Source organism: Camelus dromedarius, chromosome 6 (genome assembly GCF_036321535.1).
Source record: "Camelus dromedarius isolate mCamDro1 chromosome 6, mCamDro1.pat, whole genome shotgun sequence".
Classification (NCBI taxonomy): domain Eukaryota; kingdom Metazoa; phylum Chordata; class Mammalia; order Artiodactyla; family Camelidae; genus Camelus; species Camelus dromedarius.
The window spans coordinates 28,144,902-28,171,540 of NC_087441.1; the positions used below are offsets into that span (position 1 = coordinate 28,144,902).

General features: G+C 35.6%; 1 protein-coding gene across 1 annotated transcript in view; it reads right to left on the bottom strand.

Moving 5' to 3' along the window:
- Positions 1–1,145: 1,145 nt before the first annotated feature.
- Positions 1,146–26,639, bottom strand: part of ENPP3 (ectonucleotide pyrophosphatase/phosphodiesterase 3) — a 60,214-nt gene continuing 34,720 nt past the window's right edge. The window contains exons 16-25 of the mRNA XM_010988665.3: positions 25,634–25,700; positions 23,552–23,639; positions 22,009–22,187; positions 20,347–20,398; positions 18,827–18,981; positions 12,247–12,382; positions 9,731–9,808; positions 8,975–9,107; positions 7,213–7,369; positions 1,146–1,427 (exon numbers count right to left, since the gene is read on the bottom strand). Coding sequence (XP_010986967.2) covers positions 1,257–1,427; positions 7,213–7,369; positions 8,975–9,107; positions 9,731–9,808; positions 12,247–12,382; positions 18,827–18,981; positions 20,347–20,398; positions 22,009–22,187; positions 23,552–23,639; positions 25,634–25,700 — 1,216 coding nt within the window. The 3' untranslated portion in view covers positions 1,146–1,256. The remainder of the gene's footprint in view (positions 1,428–7,212; positions 7,370–8,974; positions 9,108–9,730; positions 9,809–12,246; positions 12,383–18,826; positions 18,982–20,346; positions 20,399–22,008; positions 22,188–23,551; positions 23,640–25,633; positions 25,701–26,639) is intronic.

A 26,639-nucleotide genomic window follows, 5' to 3' on the forward strand; every position in this document is an offset into this window, starting at 1 on the left:
ATATCTTTAAAAAAAGAAAAAAGAAAATCTAATGGCATTAAGGAAATCAATTAGTTACAATTAATAACCATAATTCAATTGAATTCCTAGCAGAAATAGTTTGCTTTTTGAAACTCGGGTCACAAGATTTTTCATCATCAGCAAAGCCCCTGTCCCCTGGATGAACTGGTCTGTATATCAGAAATGAATCTGGAACTTTGCCAGTCTGCAAATCCAACAATCTGACCAATGGTAATGCTCTTCAAATAAGTACTGGGATCTCTTTGCTTAATAACCATACTTTGAAAAATTAAGGAGATGCATATATAGGTTTTTTTTAATTTAGGCAATACCAAAAGTCACAAAATAAAAACTATCTCCCTCACTCTCTGCCCCTCTCTCTCTTACACTATTAATTCCTGCCTCTCCCCACCCTGGCTTTATTATATAAATCAAGGGTGACAAACTAGAGCCCATGGGTCAACTCTAGCCCTCCATCCCTTTTTGTAAATAAAGTTTTATTGGAACTCAGTTACTCCAGTTCCTTTTATGTATTATCTATGACTACTTCCTTGATGTAATCGCAAAGTTGAGTAGTTGCAACAGAGACTGACTGGCCTTAAAATTTTTTTGTTATTTAGCCCATTATAGAGGAAATTTGCTAGCCCTGAAAAATGATAGCATACTACATATGCTATTCTTTCACTTGCTCTTCATTTAACAGTAGCCATACACTCAATATATAGATCTACTTCTTTCTTTATAATAGTGGAACAGCATTCCATTGTTTGTTTAAAACCAGTCCTTGTAGGTTATTTTCTGGTCTTTGCAAGAGATAAATATTTTCATGCATTTATGCAAAGTATATCTGTTGGCACAAGTTTTACAAGTAAAATCACTGAATGAAGGTAATGTGTGTTTTTTTATTTTAATAAATATTGCCTGATGGACAAGTATAAAATATTTTATAACAAAACTGAAGTAGAATTGGTTCAATTCAAAAGTGAGACCCACTTCTCTTGTTCTCCATTCTGTTTAGATAATACTGGGCAAGAAAATATAGCCAAGGATTATAAATGAGATAACATGGAATCTATAGCACAATCTATGTATAAAAAAACTTTAAAATAATACATTTTTATAGAAATGAAAAAGAGAAGGGAATAATGAAAATGATGCAACATGGCTTTAAGAGGAATTGAGGAAAAATAGAAAACTTTATGTTCTTCAACAGAAAAAATCATTTACATTTTGCCAAAATTGTTTTATGTATTAAGTTAGATAACGGTTTCAAATGTGGGTAAATATGTCTTTAGTTGCAATATTTCAGAGACAGGCTGTACTTTTTCCTGATAAAAGTCAAGCCCAGTAAGAAGTTCCACATCGCGGACCCGGGCAACATGTGCCTTGAATCTTTCTTCAATCCAAACATCTTCTTGTTTATCTTCCTGAAAAAGAAAAACAAAAGACTATTTTCCCGGAGGCATGATTTTTCATTAACAGAAAGATCTTTTATTACTTGAAAGTTGTCCCTTTTCCTGTGTGTTTGTTTTTTCTTACTGAGGTGTAATTGACATACAACGTGATATTAGTTTCAAAGGTACAACATGATGATTCAACATTTGTTCTTGTGGTTTTTATTGCCTTACATCTTAATTTGATGCACCTAGTTTTGTTATTAAAATAAAAAGAAAAACAAAAGTACAAAGTACACCTTAACAAATACAGGCCACCATAAAGTCATAAAGTCGAGCCATTTTTATATTCACTTCAAATATAAATTTTTTAAAGGAATGAAATATTACAGATGAAGTTAAGTCGCCGATGTTCCTCTGCTCAGAACTAATTGTTATCATGAGTCAGCACGAATCCAGTCTATATTTTTAAACTTTTACTACACACCAATGTACAATATATAGCATTGATTTATGTTTTCAAATTTATATAAATGATGTAAGTGGTATTCTATAAATAATTTTTTCATTCAATATTATGTTTGTGATCTATCCATAGTGAAATATCTAGATCTAGTTAAATCATTTGTTTTTAGCTGTGGTTTGTGGTAGCACAGTTTATTTTTTTCATTGCCACATTGATAGTATTTTTGGCCTTATAAATAATAGTGTAATGAATAAATTGGCTCACGTCTTCTATGTCCAAGAACATGAGTTTCTAGGATATATAAATGGAATTGCTGGGTCATTGAGTACATGTAATTTTAATCTTAACCGATATTAAACCTAGCACTTCTCAAAGTGTTTATACCAATTTACACTTGCACTGGTAGTGGAGGATAATCCCCATTTCCCCACATCCTTGCCAAATAGTGTTTTATCCCTGCTTAAAATTTATTAACCCTGAGTATTATTGAGTATTTTTTTCAGCTATTTCTTGGCCATTTGACTTTTAATAGGTTTTTAACTATATATAAAAAATGCACAGTAAAAAATAGTACAATAAATAGTACAGTAAAAAACTTTTTACTATATATACAAAAGTTAGTTCAATAATTTAGAGCCATGGAGTTCTATGAAATTCCTTGCTCTTTATTTATTAATTTTCCCATATTTATATGATATTGCTAAATTTCAGTTAAATTTTTAAAAAGTAGGAAAGTTTAAAAGCGTGTTTAATTAGATGAGTCTGCTTTAATTTCAGATCAGTCTTTCAGTTGACTTCAGCACACTTCAGTTCATTTGTTTTTTAAATATGCAAGATTAAAATAGGCAGCTACCATTTGAGCCAGAGGAAGAATAAGAGGAAATTACTCTTTGTTTTGAACCTCCAAAGCATTTCTCCGTATGAGATTCATGATGTGAGTTAAGATTTTTTTAAATAAATATGCAGTATACTGATTTAACTCATATTTCCAACGGCGATCGAATTCAGCCTTTCTTCTTGCCTTCATTATTTCACATGTCAGTAGCATTTAATGTTTTTGGTGACTTTTTAAATGAAGTTTTCTCCCACCTAGCTTTTATCACTCTATTTTCTCCCGGCTTATCCATCTAACTGAATGTTTAGTGAACACCTGAGAGTATTCGCTTTTTGGAATTGCAATGTAATGATCTTAAAGTGTAACATATAGTTATACCTAGGCAGGGGTGATACTCAAGCTGTTTCACATCTGGTAGCTCACCGGCACCAACCAATCTGAACAGAAGCCAGCTATACACAACTGCCCCGCTGCAACGGTGCATCCCGACAGAACAGAAGCCTTGCGTATATTCAATTCTTAGGAGCCATATGTAAGTATACAATTTTGATTTTATATATTACAAAATTCATTTATGGATTACATACATACTAGACCTGTTACATAAATTATTGTATATATCCAAAAATACAACTCAGTTTGTTAGTTTTTGAGGCAATATTAGTTTCAGTGTTTTTCTCCCCTAATCACTTCCTTATTCTCTCTGTTTATTCACTTACAGTCTGGTTATTGCTGCCATCACACTAATGAAACCGTTCTGTCAAAGAGGACCTAACTGAGTGGATTTTTGAAGACCTTTCACTTAGCTGTTTACATCAAGCTTCTAAAAGTTTCTTTTTTTGTCTTCCATAGCTCTGCTTACTTGTTTGATGACACCTTCTGTTTCCTCAAGTGACTCTAGTTTTTTCCATCCTGGAAGAATAGACATTTCCCTCAATCTGATCTTTGGATCTCTACTCTCCACTTTCTCCCCTTTGGCATGATTTAATACCAAATCTAACTCTACAGTTCTGATCTCTTCCAAGTTCCATACCTGTATTGTATACCCCTAATTCTCCTTACAATACAACTGTATACCTCCAATTGCATTTCTGATATATACTGAGTAAGTTACAATAATAATAGTCACGGACTCATGGCAACATTCTTATTTATCTGACAGGAATTTAACACTACAAAGTTGAGAAAAACAGGAAAAAGAAGAGAAGGGAAAAAAGGATGGAAGAACAAGGGAAGAAAGAAAATAGATAAGGAAGTAAGAATCTAGTTCCCTACAACAAGTATGAGTGGAATCATGACTCTACCGTTTCTACAACTGATATCAGTTCCCTCAAACCTCTTATAGTGCAACTACCTCCCCACACTCAGTGATTAGAATATTTAAAAGTGCAGAATTTTCATATGACATGACCCTTGAAGCCAGCCAATGATTTCATTGGGTGCTTAAAGTGCAATTACCTGTTCTAATGCTTGTGAAAATACTGACTGATTTTCACTTATTAAGGTACGGCTTGTGTATGTACTCTGCTTTCTGGGTGATTTGATTCTGGGTGATTTTATCTGCATACAATTCCATTTTGTGTTGATTTTAGATTGTAACCCCTTCATCAAATGTAATTTCTTAATGATGGCCTCCAAGTGCTTACTATTCATTGAGAATTCTTAGGGGTTTATATGAAATATCTCATTTAACTATCACAACATCTTCCTCAGGGAAGGTGAATTTTTTTACACAGTTGAGGGAAGTGACATTCATTTGTTTACCCAAAGAGGCCAAATTAATACCTGAACCCAGATAACCAACTCCAAAACCTAGGCATTTAAGTTCCATTCCATACTGCCTCTCACATATTCTCCTAGATATTCAACTAGTTTCTCAATCTGAAGACCATCAACCAGCAAATCTATCCTTCTCAAAACGACAAGTCGTCTTATATACTTCCTGGCCAGCCATGTCTAAATTTTCAGTCACCTTTGATTCTATCAATCATCCTCTCTCTTCCCTCCCTCCTAGCTAATTGATAGTCACATCTTATTAACTTCACAATCTTGTAGTTATTTTTATAGATATCATATCCCTATTACTATACTCTTTAAAACCTTGGAATTTGTCCAATTCATTAGTGATCATGTCTTATTCCACAGAGATGATGCCCTGCTAATTTTGAGATCAGCTCCACTTTAGATGTTCTGGGAAAGCTTCGTGCCATTTGTACTTTACCTTGAAGTGTAAGTGGAATTTTTAGCAGATGGAAAAGAAGGGCATTCTAGGGGACAGAAGAGCATGAGCAATTAGTTGGAAGTGGGGAAACTCAAGAGGTTTTCAAGTAATTTAAAGGACTGGCTGGAAACTTGGGTCTGCAAAGTCAACTGAGGGTGATTGCAAAGAGTGTTAAGTACAGGCTGGATATTTTTGTGTTTGTGTTGTATTTTTATTCAGGGTGGATAATCAAAATTTTGGGATAAGAAAGTGTGTCATAATGAAAAACTAAATTTTAAGAACTTGGTAGTGCTATACAGAGATGAAGGGGAGGAAGACAGGAGACAGTGAAACTGCTTAGGATCCATTCATTCATTCAGAAGTCCTGATAGATGGCAATGAGGGCCTAGACCAGGAATAGCATATAGTTTGGCCTTTTCACACTCATTCTGATCAATCCATAATGGCTACCTAGAACCTCTATGATGAAGAGCTATTTAGTCCTGATTCAGTGGAAAAGGGTACCACATTGTTTCAGTAACCAATGTCTGCCACTGGAAAAGGAAGTGAAGAATGATGGCTTACCCTTGTCAACCAAATAAACTTCTGACAAGAAAAACTGGAAGAGATTCAACTACACAACATCTTCTGATAGCTTCTTGGTTGGAAATTCCTCCTCATTCTATCTAGGGCTACGAGTGATTCACTGTTTATCCTCTAACCTTTGCCTTCCATCTTTAGTCACTGAAAGCAACCAACCAACACTTAAGTTCAAGTCTTATCTTCAAGATTCAGCTAGAATGTTGCTATCTTCCTTACCAGGAAGTAGTTCTCCTTTGAAATCCTACAATTTTAGCTGTCTCTCTTTGTGCCATTTATTTTTCCTTCTTCTATTTTTACCAGGCTTCTAAGTGGTCTATGAGCCTTTTTTGCTAGAATACTTGTCTGATTTATTGATTTATTTGTATATCATCTATAGTACACAGCACGGTGAAGGTAGTTATGTGTCAAACACCTGTAACAACAGAGATGAATCCCAATCTGGCCTAGAACCTGGGCTTTAATTTCCATCTCTAATAGCCCATGGGATTTTCCACATGAACGCCTCTTTCTACAAACTAGACGTGCCTAAACTTAGTTAGCCTATACATCTGCCGAACTAGTTCTTGTTCCTAACTTTTCCCTTTCTGTCTTTTTCCTAATTACCTACATTTAAAATCTCTGATTCAGCGTTGAGTCTCCCTTTTCCTTTGGCTCTTACATGCAGTCACCAAGTCCTCTCCATTCTTCATTCTCTCCATGGAAGATTCTTCCTAATCTTCTCAATCTGTTCAAATTCTGCCTATCATTCAGGGCCCAGCCTTACTCCAGCCTCAATTTATGTAAACTTTATTGATTATTCCAGCTAAAAATGTTTCAAATTTGAAATACTGAATCCTTATAACAGTATTTGGCAATTAATTCTAACTTTGTAATGTTTCTTATTTTCTAATTTTTAAAATATTTCTTATATGATTGACCCATTTATGTGTTTATATCTCATTTATATATCAAAGTTATATATGAGCTGCTTGAGGGCAGAGACAATGTGCTCCTCTTTGATGTGTTCTAAAAAGTTTTATCATGATGTTGTGCACTTTATAGGTACTCAACACATTTGCTGAATGATCAGCAAATCCAATTACCAGAATACATGTTTTTCTGTAAAGAACATATATGAAGTTGAAGTAATCATTCATATATAATTTGCCTCAATCCAAAAGATTTTGAGGCGCCCTAATACAGATGTTCAAAAAAGGATGGTTATTTGCACTAACTTATTTTGTAAATAAATATATATATATCATCTCTATCTATAGCTATATGATATACATCATATAGACATACACATGTTCTTTCAGACCTCATGTTTCAAGTTGATGGAAATTTTATATTTACATATTCATATGAGAAACATTAATTTAGTGTCAACTTTGAGACAGAAACATAAGGTTGGTTTGTGTCCAGAATAAAAAAAATTAATAAGATACAACCCCTTCCCTTATTAGTGAATGTGAATAAAATGTGTCTAAATAAAATATATAACATGACTGTATAAACACATGTTCATGCAAGCATATATATGTTTAAATTGATATTAATTACACAAAGATCAACGGTCTAAGAAAATGTTTAAAAATGATGGCATATTTAGTACAGCTCTAACCCACGAAACACCTAAAAACATATTGGCATTAGAGTCACTTCTATGAAAGCGCAGATGAGCTCTGACTAATCATTTTCTCAGGGCCCGGAGACTTTCCGAGGGTATACTCACGGGGCAGCTTTCCGTGTTGGTAGGTCGGTGGGGGATGACAAAGGGTAGGACGTCCAACCACCCAGGGCAGGCGTCGGGGGTTTGGCTCTTATTTTGACAACTAGTCAGCACCACAAAGTAGTGCGTGGGGATGGGAACGCTGGTGTTGGCTGAATATCTAAAAACATAATTGAAAAGATTTGATGTTATTACACTTTTGCTTTGGAAGATTATAAATGCCTATTTTTTTAAAGAAATGTCAAGATAGAGTTATTTAAAAGAAAGTAAATTAATAGAAAGTAAAAAAATCTTATCATACATTTTTAGACTTCAGTGAGCCAGGATAGAGGACTATAGAAGTACAGGCTTGGTCATTTTAACATCATGGGAAAATATTAAAATACAAAGAAAAGCAGCGCATGGCATTTTGCCTTTTGTGTTTCCTAGTTTTGTTGGCTTTATACTTCATAGCAATGTTTACTAATAGAGTAGGGGCTGGGAACAAATGAGCCAGGGTCCCAGTTCTAGCTGTGCACTTCTCCTACATGTGTGGACATGTACTAATCCTCGAATATTCTACGACTTTCCAAGTTTCCTCAACTTTAACACGGAAGCAGTCCTATGCTATGAACTTCATGGCACAGACAAGGATAAATCCATGCAACTGATACATGACAGTCCTTCAGTTTCAGATAACAAACATGAAAGTGTTTAAAAAGTTTTAAGTGCAAACTAAAGGTAAGCTACCAGTATGAGTCCGCTAAAAGGAATATGAGTAGTAATATATTACTGTGATGGAGAGTAAGAGCTAGACGAGATGGGTTTGTGTCCTGGCTTTGCTACTTAACTGTGAAACTTAGACAAGTTACTTAACCTCTCTGTGCCTCTGTTTCCTTTTCTAAACGGGAGCTAATGGAATCTAACATGGGGCTGTTTTGTGGATTAAATGAAGTATATGTAAGTGCTTAGATGTGTACCTAGAGTGTAGTAAAGTGCTATCAAAGTGTTTTCTACGATTATTAAATGGTGAAAGATAGGACTATTAAACATTGAAATAAGGACTAGGCAAACAAAATCAAAAAGGCCACATAGTTAGTGGTCATAAGTGTGACTTTATCAGAACATGTAAGTAGAAATCATTGCTTTACATAATCCAGGCTTAGACAGTACAATAATTTAGTTTGACCCTCCCGTTCATTTTGATAATAAAGAGAAATAATAGATGACACTTCTAAAACCCTCTATTCCTGCGTGCTGCATTCAAAGGTAATTCTTAGCAACTTGTTATGACCAATTTTAGTACAAAGATGTACAATTTAGTGGGACTAGTGTTCTACAGGAAGCCTATACTCTCTCCTGGGTGATTTAATGAATCACCCACTATCCAAACTATTGGACAATATTATGAATAGTCACTACTTGATATTTTTAGTTATTGCTGGGCTGGTTCTACATTTATTGATAGTACAGCGAGTCTTCCCTACCTCCTTAACCTTGACAAAATCACATTTTCCCTTTCCCATTAGTGTAGAAAATTTCCAAATGCAAATTTTGCTAAAAATTTCCTGGGTATTTTTTCTTTGCCAGTTAGTTTAAATTGTTGCCGTATAAAATTTTTGCTAACTATTTAGATAGACTAGTTGAAAATGCTCAACAATTACACCTCTATATAAATATGCTATGTAACATTAAGAATACTGAGCTTTAATTTAAACTATTGAGGTTTCCTCTTAAAATACCCTATTGCTAAATCAAAAAGTCCATTTGGTTTCAAACTACTTACTCTGTAATTTCATTTGGAGCATCAAAATTACCATCATAATTATAATCAAATACTGGTCCACTAACCACATTTACTCCATTTCTGTCCATGGCGTATTTTACAAGAAGAGCACTATGGAAGTAATTCCACATTTCTAAAAATGAAAGAATAAGGTGTTAAAAAAAATCTACCTCTATTGGATGTGGAAATATTTTCTATTATAAACAGGATACATTTAAATAGTATCCAACTCTGCTTCAATACTTGTCAGTGGTCATTGAGTAATTCTGCAAAATAGTCTATGCAACAAAAACAAACAGCCCATCAATAATAACTTTTTGTTGTTGATGGAGTTGCAGTCTTGAAATTACAGTGAAGCATGTCTCCAAATGCCTCCCCAGGGCTGAGCTGCTTTGGGGACAGTGAGTATTCAAAAATGGTCAGAACACACATACTGCCTTATTAATTATGACTATGGGGACAAACACCTTTCATTTACCTATAGTGAGTTTCAGTAAAATTTTGCTTTGTGATTGGTTCTTTCCAGTTAAATTAGGATTTTTGAAAAAAATTATCAAAATTCTAGCAACAAGTCAGCCAAAGTTGAAGTAAGTGGAAAAGAATTTATGTCAGAGATCCTTCCTGTTTCTATATTTAAAATATTGGAACAAAATGACTCAATAAACAGGAACAAATTGCAATAAAAGATGTGTCTAGTTCAGAAGTTCAAGAAGTCACTTGGATATTTAAAATTTAATAATCTAAGTATATACTTACTTTTGAATGCTTCATACATAGGGACCAAATTGCTTGTAATTAAAGCATCGTATTGACTATCAGAAGTTCTATTGTTTGCTGCAAAACAAATGAATTTTAGTAAATCTAGCTATAAGAGAAAAATATGACATACTACAGAATAGGCCCATTACTCTTACACAATAATGTAAATTTATTAACACACAAAACACAGAGACACCAAGCACTCTCTAGTAGAAGTAATCAATAATGCAGGCAGATTTATGCATTTGATACCTGTAGTGGGTTGGCGACCCTGAAGAAAGTATGTCCAAGTCCTAACCCCCCATTACCTCTGAATGTGATAGGTAAGAAAACAGTGTCTTTACAGATGTAACTAAGGTAAGGGTTCAGGATGAGATTATCCTGGTTTTAGGATGGGCTCTAAATCCAGTGACTGGTTTAGCATGCACGAGGTCCCTTATAAGGAGATGGGAGGTTGAGAAGAGGGGGGACTCAGGGGAGAAGGCCAGGTGGAGATGGAGGCAGAGATTGGAGTGATGCAGCAGCTATAAGCCAAGCCACACCTGGAGCCCCCTGACACTGCAAGAGGTAAAAAAGGATGCCCCCCTAGATTCTCTGCTTCAGTGGGAGCATGGCCCTGCCCACACCCTGATTTCAGACTTCTGGCTTCTAGAACTTTGAGAGAATAAACTTCTATTGTCTTAAGCCACCAAGTTCGTGGGTAATGTATTACACAGTTTCTAGGAAACAAATGTAATATTATGGATAGGAAAGCATAGATGTTGAACATACATCAAATAATAATGCTATGATAAGTAACTCATCCAAAATAAAATTTTCTTAAGAAAGTGAGTTTTAACTCAATGAAGACTGCTGAGAACACCACGGATGAGTGGCTTTGAGAACTCATGGTGGTGCCATTTAGTACAGTGCATGCTGGGCGTGTGTACCATCGAGTATAGACTGTCTGGGTTGGAATCCCAGCTCCACCGGCCACCAGCTGACCCACTTAGGCAAAGTGCTGTGTCACTCCATACTTCACTGGTCTCAAGGCCTCTACCTGATTGAATATTGTGAGGATTTAAATTGCTGCAAGCCAGTTAATATTTATTATAATGCTTTTTATATTTAAACTACACTTGGCTACCTTAACTAATACTCAAAACAAAAGGCCAGTATGTGGGCACCAAAAGGCAATGAGAAGCAAGATTTCTTTTTTCCCTTAAGATTTCACATTCTGTTTATGGTCCTCGGATCCCCTCTAAGCCTGTTCTATTTTTTAAAAACTATTTTTTAAGGGGTGTTATTTACGGTTTTTTTTAATGGAGATTTTGGGGACTGAAGCTGGGACCTCGTGCATGCTAAACATGTGTTCTACCACTGAGCCATACCTTCCCCACCTTTTCTACTTTTTAAACTGAACTCTAAAAGTTGGAAAATTGACAAACATAACATTATCTTCTTTTCAGAGAAAAATATGAATTTGCTTATAGGGGAATTGCTAACCGTTAGAATTTGTAATGGAGAAAGAAGGGAGTTTCATTCTCTCCTTAATACGTTTTGAGACAAGCTGCTTTTAATTTCATTTCCCTGTCAAGGCAAACATTTATAAATCAACCAACATCTTAGGGCTCAACAGATATACTTTTATATGCCAATTAAAAATTTTGTATTAATAAATATAGGAACTAAGGGTTATCCTAGGGTTTACATAAATTGGGTGGCTCTAATTGTCTCCAGATACTGTAATAAGATATATCAGTTTATTATCCTAATTCTCTGCTAGGAGTTTTTCATTGATGTGCTACTCGCTTTCCTTAAGCCTTTTTTTCCCACTGTAAATCTCAGCACCTCTAAATTATAAACCTTTCAATTGACCTCTTTGGTACTGGCTTCCAGAAAATTGAAGCCAAATATCTGGAGAAAATCCATTCCCAGAAGCTGAAATTGTTAAAAATCTCATGGGTAAGTTAGGGAAATAACAATTCCTGTAGAGCAGAGAAGAGATTTGAATTTTGGAAAAATCACACTGGTTTCTGCATGTCACCAAAAGAGATGCTTTCTTAAAAAAAAAAAAATTCAAGTTCATTTGGCTGCTTAATCCACAGTTTAAATTTGTTGGACATATAGCATGAGTGAGAGGTTGATTTCCAGCCGATTTATCTTCAAGGCACAACTGCATTCTTGATGCAAGCCTTATCTTGGCCAGTCACCAGAGGGGAAAAAAAAGTTTTTTTAGATGCTGTGTCCCTCTCCAAAGAACCTTCAGTTTTAAAATTAAACTTAAACCTGCCGAACTCTCTGAACATCTGGGCCAGATTAGAGCTGATGTGTGGTTCCCACTGCAAAATTTATTAGCCTTTATTATAGCTGCTGCACTGCTCCAGGCCAGGCCACAACCACTGGAAGCCTCCTGGGCAGCTGGTTTAGCCCAAGCAGGTAGTTTTGGCGGGGAGCATATGTTTAAGGCACATGCCCACATCCAGCTGATGAGGGCCTTCTAAGCTGCTGCTCTAAAAAAGAGTTATACTAACCAGGAGGGTAGAGGAAGCCGTGGGTGATATTCTTGTCTGCTAAATAGAAGGAACAATTTTGGCTCTCAGAAGGAGCAACCCTGACATCAGCCCGCAGACAGTCTGGGACAGTGGGAGGAAGAGGCGATGTGTCTCCCTGTTGAAAGAGAGAAAAGAAAAAAAAAAATTACACCCACGGTGTGGCTCACCGATCACCTTATATGGTTAGTAACTTCCCTAGAATGTTTTTCATTTAACCTTTTCCTATTTTCTTAGTGAATCAGGTCTCCGGAAGCAATGGAAATGGGTGTCTTCAGCAATGTTTTCTTCTGTGGTTCCCTTCTGGTTAGGGACACGGGAAGGGCAAATCAAATACACCTTGGGAAGGAATATTTGCAGAATAAAACCTGACTTGAGTGCAGAGGAATAATGGGAGCTACTGCTAAAAACCCAAATCCTTTTCAGGATCAAACTTTTAGGTGGTGATAAATGTGGTACTTGTAAATAAAAATTGAATATAAAATATAAACAATTTATTTTAAAATTACAGATGTGAATTCAGTTGAGCAAGAACTTCTAATTAAACTTAAGGTCAACTCAAAGAAGCTCTGGTTGTCTAAACTTACTTATTTTGGAACTTTAATAAATTTATAGCCATTCTTTATTCATCATGAAATATAGGAACATATATTTTTAATAATTTTATTTGCAACTTTATGTAAAGACTAATATAATAATTTACTTATTAGCAGGCATCCTATAAATGTGCTGCCTAAGTACTTAAGTTAATACAGTATTACATGATCATGTTTTGGTTAGCATATATTCATGAGTATGTAAACATTTTGCTATTCATTTAATTTTTTTCAGAGATTTTGCCTTATATGCCTTCTATTGCTCACAATGTATGTATTTCTTAGTAAAATTATTTTATAATTTATTTTAAAAGGTTAAATTAAATTAGAATGTTCTTCCTTTATTTACTAAATTATGCTCAAAGCAAAATTAGCTGTGATATCTAAAACATACCTGGTAATTATTTTATAATATATGCATGTATCAAAGCATCACCTTAAACTCACACAATGTTATAGGTCAATTATATCTCAGTTAAGCAGGGGAAAAATAAATAACGAAATGTACAAGACCAATTCGCAAAGGAAAAGGCAATAAATACTGTGTGTTATATTCACAGGCAGGAGAGTAACATGATGAGGTACAGAACAGGTAGGAGCTGAAGATGAGGGGAAAGACAAGCAGAGAATGTACCCCTAACATACTGCTACAATCCAGTTGGAAAAGACTAGACAGAAGTTGAGTAGAGTTCTCAACTTGATGGTTCAAACCCATTTATCTCAGCTTCCTTTTGAAACCTCATTAAAAGAACGGTAATGGTGAAGACATGAAAGAGATGATAAGAGATGATGTGTGTAGAGTTGAAAAGAAAAGGATAAGCTGAAAGTCTGTAAAGGAGCCCAGATAGAAAGAACATTTACTCACTGGAGAAGCTGAACCAGAGGGACAAGACCAAAGGACACAAGGCACCTTGGAGAGCAAGTGCACTATATTGAAAGCAATAGAATTAAATGAAAAATCTATATACTGAATGGTAAGATTCTGTCCAGTCTCACTGCCCTCATCCATGTAGCCTGCCAATTTTGTATGTTGGTTTGAATCAGAAGTGTCCTTTCTTTGGAAAACAAACCAACCTGAAAGGAAAACTAGATACTTAAAATTGGGAGTCCCCAACAAAATGTCTGGATCTCATCCTGCTTAACTTATAAAGAAGCCTATCAGCTGACAAGCCCCAGCCATGTAGCTTAGTGCCTCAACCTTAAAATATGAGCTGACAGCCAAGGACCACCAGATACTTGGTGTGGCTGGGGAGAGGAACCAAGCAGAGCAGAAGAAAACTCACTTCCCAAAGAGAAGAGACTCTGTGAATGGCATCCATAGAGAAGGAGCAGAAAGCACAAAAAAGTGAAAGAGATAACAAAGAGTTCTTGGGATTTCTGGCAGCAGAAATAAAATATTAAATAAAATCTAGGAGACCAAATTGCAGACATTTCTCAAAAAGTAGAATTAAAAGTAAGAGATGGGGGAAAGGAATATATAAAAACTTTATAAGTCTGATATCCTATTAATTTTGAAGAAAGATTATTTCTAAAATTCTAAAACTAAGCCATCAATTAAGCATATGGATAGAACAAAAACATTTTGAGATGCACAAAATCTCAGGTATATATCTTCCCTTCTTCCTTTCATAGGAAGCTCCTCAGAGATACAGTCACTAAAACAAGGAGTAAACCAAGAAATATGAAGATATTTGTAGAATATCTCTACCATTTATTTCACTCTCCTTCTGGTGGCAGATACTAGAAAACTAAGAACATTTCTTTATATTTAAAATATATATATATAGTGAACAGTCCTGAATGACCAGGTTTCTTTACTGGGTATAGAAGGGCACATAAAGCTGTTGTAAAGTGGGAGAGCCAGGGAAATGGACCGCTGACCGAGTCAGTCCTTAGACACCCAGAATATTGTGAGTGATGTTTCCTACCACACAAATTATTGTTTTCCTTGAGAAAATACATAATCCATTAATGTAGCCATGGATGGATTTTCCATGATATAAGGAAGTTGAAGTGCCTGTATTCAATAGTCAAAATCGTAACAGTGTTAAGGAGGGAAGTTTATTGTAATTTTTAATGAGCTTGCAGCTGTGGAGGTTGTGCTCAAGCAATTTAGTTGGGCAAAATGTTTACTATTTTTCTCAAAGTGGCATAGACTTTGGAGTAGGAGAAAAGGACCAGGATGACTTTAGTCAGAAATTACTAAAAAAAAAGTTACTTGTTTTCTGCTAACTGAAAGTCTTAAGATGTGTTTCTTACATGCCAAACCCAAACCCCCAAATATAAGTGCACTGGGAAAGGCGGGATGTGGCCTTCTTCATAAAGGTGAGATCAGGTGTGGGAGGGGAGGAGAGATAAATTAGGAGTTTGGATTAACAGATACACACTGCTATATATAAAACAGATAAACAACAAGGACCTACTGTATAGCACACAGAACTATATTCAGTGTCCTGTAACAACCTGTAATGGAAAAGAATCTGAAAAAGAATATATATATATGCATAATTGAATCACTTTGTTGTACACCTGAAACTAACACAACATTGTAAATCAACTATACTTCAATAAAAATTTTTTTAATTAAAAAAAGTTATTTTTAAAAGGTGAGATCATACAGTTGGCAGCTTTTTAGAAGGATGGAGGGAAGTGATGGGCACTTTTCTGATCCTGGGCTTTTGAGAAAAAGCATAGTGAACCACCACCCCACCATCCACCCTCTACACACACACACACACAAATAGTTTCATCCTGCCATCTTCTCAGAATTCCCTAGAGTTTTTTAAGCCAGAGGATAGAAAGTCAGGAAAACAATAAATAGAACTCAGACACTCAGATAAAACCTGAACTCACTAGCTCTCAAAATTCTTCAAGGGAAGCAGACAATGAGCACAGACAGGAAAGTGAAACACCTCCATTTCTAGTCTGGCACGGAGACAAAACAGGACTTGAACAGGGGATACAATTATTTTTTATTGAAGTTATAGACTCTCCTTACCCTTACTCTGAATGTAAAAGCTAAAACCTTTATTTGAAGATGGGATAATAACGATCCTGCCTTATGGTAAGGATAATAGCTATACACTTTTCTAACTATTTTTCTTGTTACGTGATTTTTTTCTACAGGGAAAAGTATTTCTCATAGTTCAAAAAGGCATTTGCAATACACAGTAATGTCTTGGTTTTTCGAGACCCACAAAAACATGATTGGATCATAATTTATAATATCAGTGCTAACAAGCTTCAGAAACAAAAAGGACTGTAAAAATTCAGAGATGGGAAATATACACATAATGCGTAGAAATAGAGGAGACATTTTTCAAAGTGTACTAGATTTTCTTCTCTGAAAAAGCCATTTGACTTTTCAATTTCTGAAGTATATATGCTAAATAATAATTGTAATTCTTGCTCTTATTTTCAATTTTTCACCTAGCAACAGAAAAAACAATTCAATCTTCCTACTGAGAGGCCCATAAGCAAGGCTCATACACAGTCTGGTCAACCTTAATGGTTTTGAAGCAATCACTGTAGGACCATGATTTCAAATCACAACTACTTCCCCAGAACTCTTCTGAGATAATAACAACAACAGCAATTAGAAAACCCACCAAAACCACAGGAAAACAAAAGCTCCATAAAACTTAAAGACACAAGCCAATTGGGTCCATGCTCCAAAAAGTGCTTATTTAAAGTCTGATTTTTCAAACATAGAGCTGATTTACAACATTTTTATGTGAATCTCAAAACATGCTTGTATGTAATTTTCTTGAACCACAACATACTAACAGAGTAATTTCTGAATTGGAAAGCAGAAAATTGCTAGAATTCCATCCTGTCACATGGAGGGAGAAACACACAAGCAGTTCTGTGGGATCAGTGAAAGGACAGGAACTTTTGGTAACAAAGAAGCTAGTTTTAAAACAATAACAAAAAAGAATTGTCCCAAACTCCTAGTCTAAGCCCACTTAAAATCTCTCTGCCTTTGGTTTCCACTAAAGCTCATATAAATTCAGGAATGCAAGACAGCAGGGGGAAAGTATTAAAAACATAAACGTTCCCCTTAACTCCACATAATCCCTAATACCTGGACTTTTCAAAATAGAGGACTGAATTTAAAAACTGGCTTTAAATATACTGCCCCTCTCAAAACCAAAAATGAAATAGAAATTATTTTAAGGAATAAATAACTTCATATTCCTGTTTCATAGTATGCTTCATAGCTTGTTGAAGAAAATCACAGACAACTGGACCTTTTGCATATTAAGAAAGCGATGTTGCTGAGTTCTTAAGAAAGAACGCAGGTAACTGAAATATTTGCCCACATTGGAAAACAACTTCAATGCTCTCCTACCACGGACCACAATTAAACCATTGTCAGCAGCAGAGATGGCTTTCAGAACACACAAAGCTTTCATTAGTAGTGGGAAAGAATGTGTTTCTTGAAAAATCTTGAATTGGAAAAAGAAGAGTAAACAAACTGACTACAACCAATCACTTCGTGTCCACAAAAAGATGGATACAGTCGTAATGGAAAAAAATCTGAAAAAAAGTATGTATATGTATAACTGAATCGCTTTGCTATGCACCTGAAACTAACACTGTAAATCGACTACACTTCAATAAAAAATAGTAATTAAAAAAAAAGAGATGGAATATCTGTACCCTTCACAAGAACAGTGATAGGTAGAGGTTTGTCATCAGAATCTTTGGATCTAAAATGCTAAGATTTTCTCCACAAAAACAGTTTCCTGATTATTTATTTACCCTTCTGGTTGGAAGTACTGCTTTGTCTCTAGTCCTTTAAAAATAATGGTTGGGATTAATTTACCCAATGCATTCATTCAATAAGTATTTACTGGGCAGCTCTGTTGTACTGGGGATACATTAAATCAAACCATCCCAGCCACGAAGGAGTGTTTTGGCTGACTTTTGACAGCCTTTGATTTTTGCTTTACTTTACATTTCCCTGATTGCTAATGAGGTTTAATTGCTTGGTTAATAGCTCTTGCCCATTTATTAACTAAGATGCTTGTCATTCTCTTGTTTACTGGTAGAAATGTATTAGCTATTCTGGATCCTAATTACTATTCTGTATATTCATCATTTGTTTCTTATATGCAATGCAAATATATTGTCCCAACCATAACTTAGTTTTTTTGTCACACATTAAAGTTAATTGTAGTAAATTCTTCAGTTTCCTCTGTATGTTTGTTGTTGTTCTGTGTCCTAAGAAATCCATCTCTAGCCTAAGGTCATAAAGAGATACACAAAGAAAAACATAGATCTGTTGTTTACATTTAGGTCTACAAATTCATCAGCAATTTAATTTTGTATGTGGTGTGAAGGTTGCCAATCTCTTATGGTAGCCAACTGTCCTGGCGCCATTAATTGAAAAGGAGTTTGCAAAACAGTGAAAGAGGAAAATGGATTTAAACAGTTGGATTCTCAACCTCAATCCAGAAAGATATGTGACACAGCACACCTGTACATGTAAGTCTAGCCTGACTTATTAGTGAGCTAGATCCTTCGGGGAAGGATTGCCTCTTATTCACATTGTGTTTCTCGTGCCTACCGTGGTCCCAGAAGATAGTACAGTATTTTTAAGAAATCAGATAAATACAAAACCCTTTATAATTTAGTCATCATCACCTTCTAGGTACACCCACCATATACTTGGGAAATACCAAATACAGTGTGTGCTTCTGTACTTCTTGCTGCTTCTCTTTGAAGTCTTTTTTTCTACCTGCCACGTCCATTGGCCTGTAAACACAATGTATTCTCCTTTTGTGCCCATATGGGTAGCACCTTTAAGAAGCTGTAAGTAAAACCTGGGATATTGTCTTACCAGCCACTTGCCGGTGAACTCCCTTTGGGATCTCTACCTCAAATCAAAATTCAACTTTTAGAATGTTAAAGAGATACAGTTTCTTTCCATCCTGTGGAGATCAACGGACCCTGGGACTTACCGGTTTAGGGACTGTATACGAGCTCCAAAGGGGCATCCTGATGGTTTTGTCAAATCCACTTACATACTCCCTGTGATAAAGGAGACAGGGCTCCTTGTTCTTCTGCATAACCCTGGGTCTCCCAAATGGCAAATTTAGTTTCTCTGTTGCTGTTACTAAAATAAAAATAACAAAATTAAAATGTTTATGAAGTTAGCCAATGTTTCTATGCATAGTAACCATCAATCTCTGATAGTTTATTATTTTCCAGTAATTCATAACTATTTAATATATTTAACCTCTTTTAATTCTTAGAAACCACCCTATGAGGTAGGTGTCATTATTTCATTCTACAGATTATAAAACTGAGGCTTAAATTATTTACCTCAGCACCTAACAGCTCACAAGACATATCTGAAGGTTTTAAGATAAAACCTTAAAATCAAAACACATACTTTATAACAAAGATGATCTACTTTAATAATTAATAATTATCATAGGAAAGAAATGGGAATTTTATCAAAAGTATGGCCTAATGTATTTATTCATTTTTATTTGTCTGCTATTGTAACCTAAATTTTATCAATTAGTGATGGTTAAAAAACCTGCAGGGTATTCATGCCGTGGAATAACACTTAGTAGATTCTAAGAAGATTGTCAAAACAACCAACACATTTACTGAGCTCTTACTGCATGCCAAGCACTATTCTAAGTACACACATATGTTAACTCATTTGATTTTCATAACAATTTTAAAAGTAGGTATTTTCATTCTATAAGTGATGAACAAGCCTAGAAAGTATAATACAAGAGTACTCAAGCGATGACAAGTTGACCATAGTTAATAATACAATATCGCATATTTGAAAGCTGCTGAGAGAGTCAATCTTAAAAATCCTCATCACAAGAAAAAAAATTTTGTAACTATGTGTGGGGACAGATGTTAACTAGACTTATTGTGCTGGTCATTTTGCAATATACACAAATAGAAAATCACTCTATTGTACACCTGAAACTAATGTTATATGTCAATTATACCTCAATAAAAATTTTTTAAGTAAAAAATAAAAAGGTAACAGGTAATCAAAATATTGCTCCAAGCCAGACACTGTTCTAAATTCCTTCCATGGATTAGCTGTTTTAATGTTTACAATTACATGAGGCGAGTGTCGTTACTATAGACGAAGAGACAGACACAGAGAGGTTAAGTAATTTGGCCCAGGTTACACAGTCAAGAAGCAGTAGACATAGGATTTGAACCCAGGCAGTTTGTCTCTTCACATCTAAGAAGGTGAATAGGGGACTGTAGACAGGTACAACCATTTGAAGGAATTTGTTACATGCTTGGAACCATTGTAACTACTCCATGCTTGCTATTCTTGTTATTAGATGTGGGGTCATTTTCCCTCCTGTATATTGGCAATACAATCTTTGTGTTCAAAAGAACCTGTGAGCTTATTTCGTAGAATCCCCAAAAGGCAATATGTTATGTTTTGTTAGGTCTAAACACGAAAGACTTAACACACTTATTATTGACTTACTTTCATTTTGGGTGAGATTTAGCATTTGATTCACATGTTCTAGATCAGAATTCTGCAAGACAATGTGGGACAGGGGAAGAAAGTGAATCTAAGTAACATGTTCTGAAAGGTGATCAAGATTAGTTCTGTGGGAATCACGTGAATGCTTTACTACCAAACAAAAGAGCTGTACTAACTTGAGTTTAAATTCCAGTCTGGCCACTAACTCAGAAATACACAGGGATACTTTTTACTGCAGGAGTTTGCAAAGATATAACCGATAATGGGGCAGAGTATTCTGACCACAGCTCGAATCAACTAAATTGAGATGAAAACATCCCACGGCTTCTCAGGCTTGATTTGTAGGCAACTCCTTTGCAGATTCTGATTCAGTAAGCCCCAGCTCAGTGGGGTCAGAGATTCTCGACCTCTAACCAGCTTACAAATGATGCAGATACTGATCTTGGCACCACATTTTGAGTAGCAAGGGACATTCCTTACAGAGATGAACTTGGAGTTTGCTGCCAGATAGACCGAGTTTCTGTGGCATGGGACAATTTACCTAACTTCTCTGAGTCCTCTTTATCTCTAAATTGGGGATAAAACATCCACTTTAGAATATTTAATATTATTATTTTAAATGGCGGTTCCATTGAAGTTATCTGGAGCAGTAGGAAACCCACACTTTTATTCTGATCTTTGGTGTAGATTTGATTTTTATTGGGAAGTTTGGACTTTCATCCCTTTAAGCCTTTTTTGGTTGGTAATGTATTTATGTTTGATTTTTTTCTGTGGTTTAATGTGATTTTGAAGATTAGAAAATGGAAAGTCTTCCCTAACCCCTGGCTCGAAGAAATAATTCTTACCTGAGGCAGTAGGTGTTTATTTAGCTCTACAACCACACTTTGAACTTGGCATCAGATGCACCTTGACATTAGTTTTAGCTTGATGGACTCCTGATAACTGGGCTCCAATTTCATTCTGAAATCTCAGCCCCACCCATGTGGTCCAGTTCTCACAGGTGGGCTTGTCCTTGCATTTTGACCTCCTGTTCTGACTCCTTGCCTTTGGGAGGCCTCCTCCTAGGCTGAAATCTCACCTTGTTGAGAAAATCTCCTGGGATCTGAAGTCCTGTTCTGGAACTCAGCGGGGCACCTGATCTACTAAAAAAACCTTCCCAATGCTGACTGTCAGCCAGCCTCCAAGTTGTCAGATCAAAGGATTCTGGCTGCTACCCAAAAGAACATCTCCTACTTTGAACGTTAGGCTTCCTGCTGAATGGACTCCAGAGCACCCACCCGAGTGGGTGTGTCTGATGCGAGATCGCAGTCCCTGCGCTCTTCAGCTACTTTTGCTCTGAAATAACCAAGCATGACCATCTGACCTTTAGCGGTAAGAGGGATGGTTTATGAGGGAAATCAAAGAGAACTCCAGGATTCCACTGTTTGGAATGGTTAAGGACAGTTAGCTCCCAGTGGATTCACAATTTCCAAATGATGCTTTCCAGTTTACAAAACATATTCACATACTTAATCTTAAAATGTATCTTTCATTTGTAGAGATGGTTGAGAAAAGCCACTTAGGAAATATCTGAGCTAGAACACAAACCTGGTTGTCAGCTACCCTGGCTATAGATTAGCTTGCCCCTTTACATTCTTATGGATACATGAAGTTCTTACTTACGTTTTGTAGCTCAGAGCATGAACACTGTAGATTATCTGTGGGCAATGAAACAGTAAAGCCACAAACAGAAAACTTTGACAATTCCTCTGGGTGAGATGGTTCATAATAAGGCACCTTCAGAAGATGGTTTAAACTACCATGGGTACCATTGTTTGGTGCTGGCTGAATGTGTAGAAGATCTGTTTAAAAGATAAGTTCAAAAAATAAGTTCAAAGTAGTTTTAAAGTAGAAGGCAACAACATCTATGCAGAAGATGGGAGAAAACAAGCATCTACCATTTACCTCCTTTAATAAATTCTGCTCTAAATCAGTGGGACATTGCATATTCCATTCGGTTTACCAGATTCTCTGCCCACTCCCTGCCACACACACACACAGACACAAAATTTCTATACCTAGTCTTTCTGGAAATAAAAACAGTTGCTGTAAATGAACCACAGGAATTTCCAACAACTATTTCTGTTCCTCTAGAGAAAACATCTTTGCTTAAGTGATCACTTTGTGCCTTAAACATATCATGGTTTTCTAGCATAAAAACTATACTTTTAGTAAAAACAAGTTTAGAGAAGTTAAATAATTTACAATCTTACTTGTAGTATATTCACTTAATTATAGGAAAATTCTTTAAGTACAGATACCTTAAAAAATTAAACTAGTGAACTTTGCTTAATATTTAGAGGAATTTTTCTAGTTTTTCCTACAAAAACAAAACATACAAATATTTCACAAACATAGCCTTGTAAGTGGATCCTGCTGAGAACTACCAAGGAAATCTACCCCAGAACTGGAATCCTACCTAGTTCCTCTTAACCCTTCCCGAAAAGGGCCAGCAGCCCTGAAACCACAAACTCAGCCTTGGGAGCCAAGAATTTAACTTGTTAAGGCTACAACACATTAGTTTGTTAAACAAATACTCTTCAGTCTCTAAGTCATATTCAACTACCACAGGCCAGTGCGAAGAAGGAGTGACAACTGTGAGTGTATTTATGTTCACAAACTCCTATAGCTAAAGGTGAGATTGCAGCTTACTCATCGCCTTGCCTTGAAGTGTGGTCTGATGTAAGCATATTGGCAGGAACATAGGTTAGATTTCCCCTAAACTCTAATTCTTTAAGGTTTTTTAACATTGTGTGTAATAATGTGTCTATCCAAATAGGACTTTTTTTTTATACCATCCTTTTATGTCAGAAGCTTTCTCTCTGTAATTACAAGAAAATACTTGTGTTTTTAGATGTGTTTTTCCTGCTTTGAAAAGTTGGAGGTGTGATTTTAATAATCTAAGTTCTATTAAATTAGATTTTCAGATAGTAACTAATAGAGAAGCTGGTCTCCCAAGATCTAATGTTTATCATTACTAGAAAAGCAAAAAGAACTCTCTCTCAAAACTGAGTAATTCTGAATTATAAGCAATTCTTCCTCAGCTTTTCTACTTCTTGTTTTCTTAGGAAAGAGCATCTACTTCTGGGGTTCCATTTATCACCAATTTCAAAATACAAATTTTTAAGACTCTCTCCACATTTTATTGTTGAACTTATGTACTCACCACATATTAAGTTATAAATTTCAATATTGTCAAATGGTTCAACTTCAGTCTTCTCTTTAAAACTGGGTCCATGTGCCAGAAAGATAGCCTGGGGGGGGGGGGTAATAGTCCTACTATTACTGGGTGTCACATAAATGCGAAAACAGATGTTGGAAGAGACACAATTTTCTTTCTGTAACAGCTCTCCTACTTGTATCTTAGACCTGTGGAAGGACTACTTTCCAGATCTGAAAATGATTTTGACATCATTTCCTCCTGTGATGTTGTACCAATCCCAATCAAACATAATCCAAACCATGTTTACTTTTTCTCCTGCTTTCACAGCATCTCCTCTGTCAACAGACCAGGCAAATACAAGCAACAGTGGACAACCAGTGCCAGCACAATTCTACAGTATCGGGGCAGTACATATTAGAATTCATCATACAATGTCATAGATTCTTTTTGTACTCCTTTCATATCATTGTTCAATTATGTTACAACTACTACGTGACCAAAAAAATGTTGAACTTCTTAAGCATTAAATTTTTGCAAAATTTATACTCACCCACTGATTTCTCAAATACATCTCCCATTTACTTTAGGATGAAGAGACCTAAATATTTTTATTTATGTTTGACTAATTAAAGTTAGCTTCATTATATTATTTATAACAGATCTAATTGCTTTAGATTCTAAATAATGAGAACAGTATCAAATATGGATAAGCAATTCTTTTCAGGTAACAGGAATACATTTACAGATATATATTTTTCCAAGATAATCAGCAAAGAATTGGAGGTTTTTCTTGCAGTAATTAACTGAATTATCAAATAGTCCCCTAATTAATAAAGAAGCATTCTGTCTCCAGAAATTTCTCAAGTACTTACAAAGAGATGTAACTCGTCATGATAACGTTAAGAGGCCATATATTCGTAAAGAGCTTTTTCTTTATTTGGAAACCATGTGTTTGTGCGTGTCTGTGTGCATGTGTGACAAATGGAACTAGATAAGACAGTCAGGTTGCAAAATGATAAAGCTTTACCTATGGGCGAATATTGAATACACTGTACTCATGGGCTCCTTCAGTAGCTTCTTCCCTGGGCTCCCAGGACACCACACACTCCTGGTTTTCCTCCTCCTTCACTGGCTCTAGGTCCAGGTCTCTTTGCTAGTATCTCTTTTTCTCTTTCTCTTCAAGGAAAAGTCCTCAGGGCTCAGTGTTTGGTCCTCTTCTATACCTGCACTCGATCCCTGAGATGCTTACCTAGTCACATATCTTCTAAATAATCTATACGCCTAAAACTCAATGTTTCATCTCTTTAGGTAGACCCTCTGATTGTCTATATTTAACATCTCTACTTGCACGTCTAATAAATATCTTGAACTGAATATGTCCAACTAACTCTCATTCTCTCCCCTCTGCTCAGCAGCAGCCACAGTTGACTATCCTAATAGCCTAACGAAGGCTCTCTTGCCCTCAACACATCAGACATGCTCCCACCTTAGGGCCTTGACACTGGCTGTTTCCTCTGCTTGGGACACCTGCCCCCTGAATATTTGAAAGGTTAATTCTTTCACCTTGAACTTGAAGTCTCTGCTCAAATGCCATCCTGATGAATCTTACCCTGTCTATCTCATTTAATTCTTGGGTAAGTTGTTTATTTTTCTTCTTCTTCTTTTTTTTTTGGAGGGGGCAGGTAACTATGTTTATTTATTTATTTATTTTTAATGGAGATATCAGGGATTGAACCCAGGACCTCATTCATGCTAAGCACACACTCTACCACTGAGCTATACCCTCCCTGCTTCCATCTCATTTAAAGTTGCACTCTGCCCCTATGGCACTCCCCAAAACACCCCCAATTTCCACCTATTCTGCTTTACTTTTTCTTTATTTCCATAGCACTTAACTCCTAACATACCAAACAATATACTGCTTTATTATGCTAAATGTCTATATCCACCTGTTAAGATGAAAACTTCATGAGGGCAGGGATCTTTTGGTGTGCTGTTCACAAATGTATTCAAGAGTTTTGAACATCACCTGTCACAAAGTAGGTGCTCAATAAATAGATCTTTAAAAAAAAATCGCTAAGTTACCTCCATGCTCTTAAACTCATTGTTATAACCATGGTTGCCTCCTCCACAGGATGAAGATGCATTATTCCTATAAAGAAATGACATCATTACACTCTGATCATCTACTGATATGAGACCTTATTGCAAGCTGAACTTTAATGGATTTTGATGTAGCTTCTGCTTTTATATGAGTAAAATTTTCTGTCAATGACAGCACTAATATATTTATTTTCATGCTCAAATTCATACCACAGAGGAACAAAGAGAATAGTAGGAGAGAAAGAAGAGAAGTCCAGGGTCTATAAATAGAATTCAAAAGCCTTCAACTCTGAAACATTAAGAAAAGGATAAACAAAGTCATATATTTTTTAAAAAATTGCCTTTGAGCCCATCTGTGCATTTACACATCCATGTCTGCGTGATGAAGAATGATTTGATTGATACGTTACTTTAAGCATTTCAGTGCTTTAAAAATAAATCTTAGAATTGCGGGAAAAAAATCAATTCCTATTTTATCATGGAGATGTCTAGGGAAATAATATAAAAGTATGAATAAAGAATACTCAGCTCACGTTAATTATAAGACTTGGGAAGGAAACTGTAAATGCAGAGTATATTTTTAACTTTCGGGATTTTCTTCCATGAGTTGTCCTATTACTTGAATGATTTTTCAAAGTTAATTAATTTGTATTTTGTGTTTGTATTTTGCCTATTTTTTCACATTTTAATCTTTGAATTGAGCAGTCTTAGCAATTTTATATGTAGCTAGTGTGTATACTTGAAAACGAAATAGTGATAAGTGAACCTAGATTTTTTTTTAAAAAGACTACTATTTCCAAATATTAGCCTTAAAAGATTTCTCTCATTTGTTTCTCTAAACCCTACCTCCCACTCCCTGCAAACACACACAAACACACGCACATACACACACACATATACACACACAGAGTTTCTGTTGTTTACACTGTAGACTTAATTGAGAGCAAGACTTTAGTGTCTTTAAAAATCAACTTAAAAAAAAAGAAAT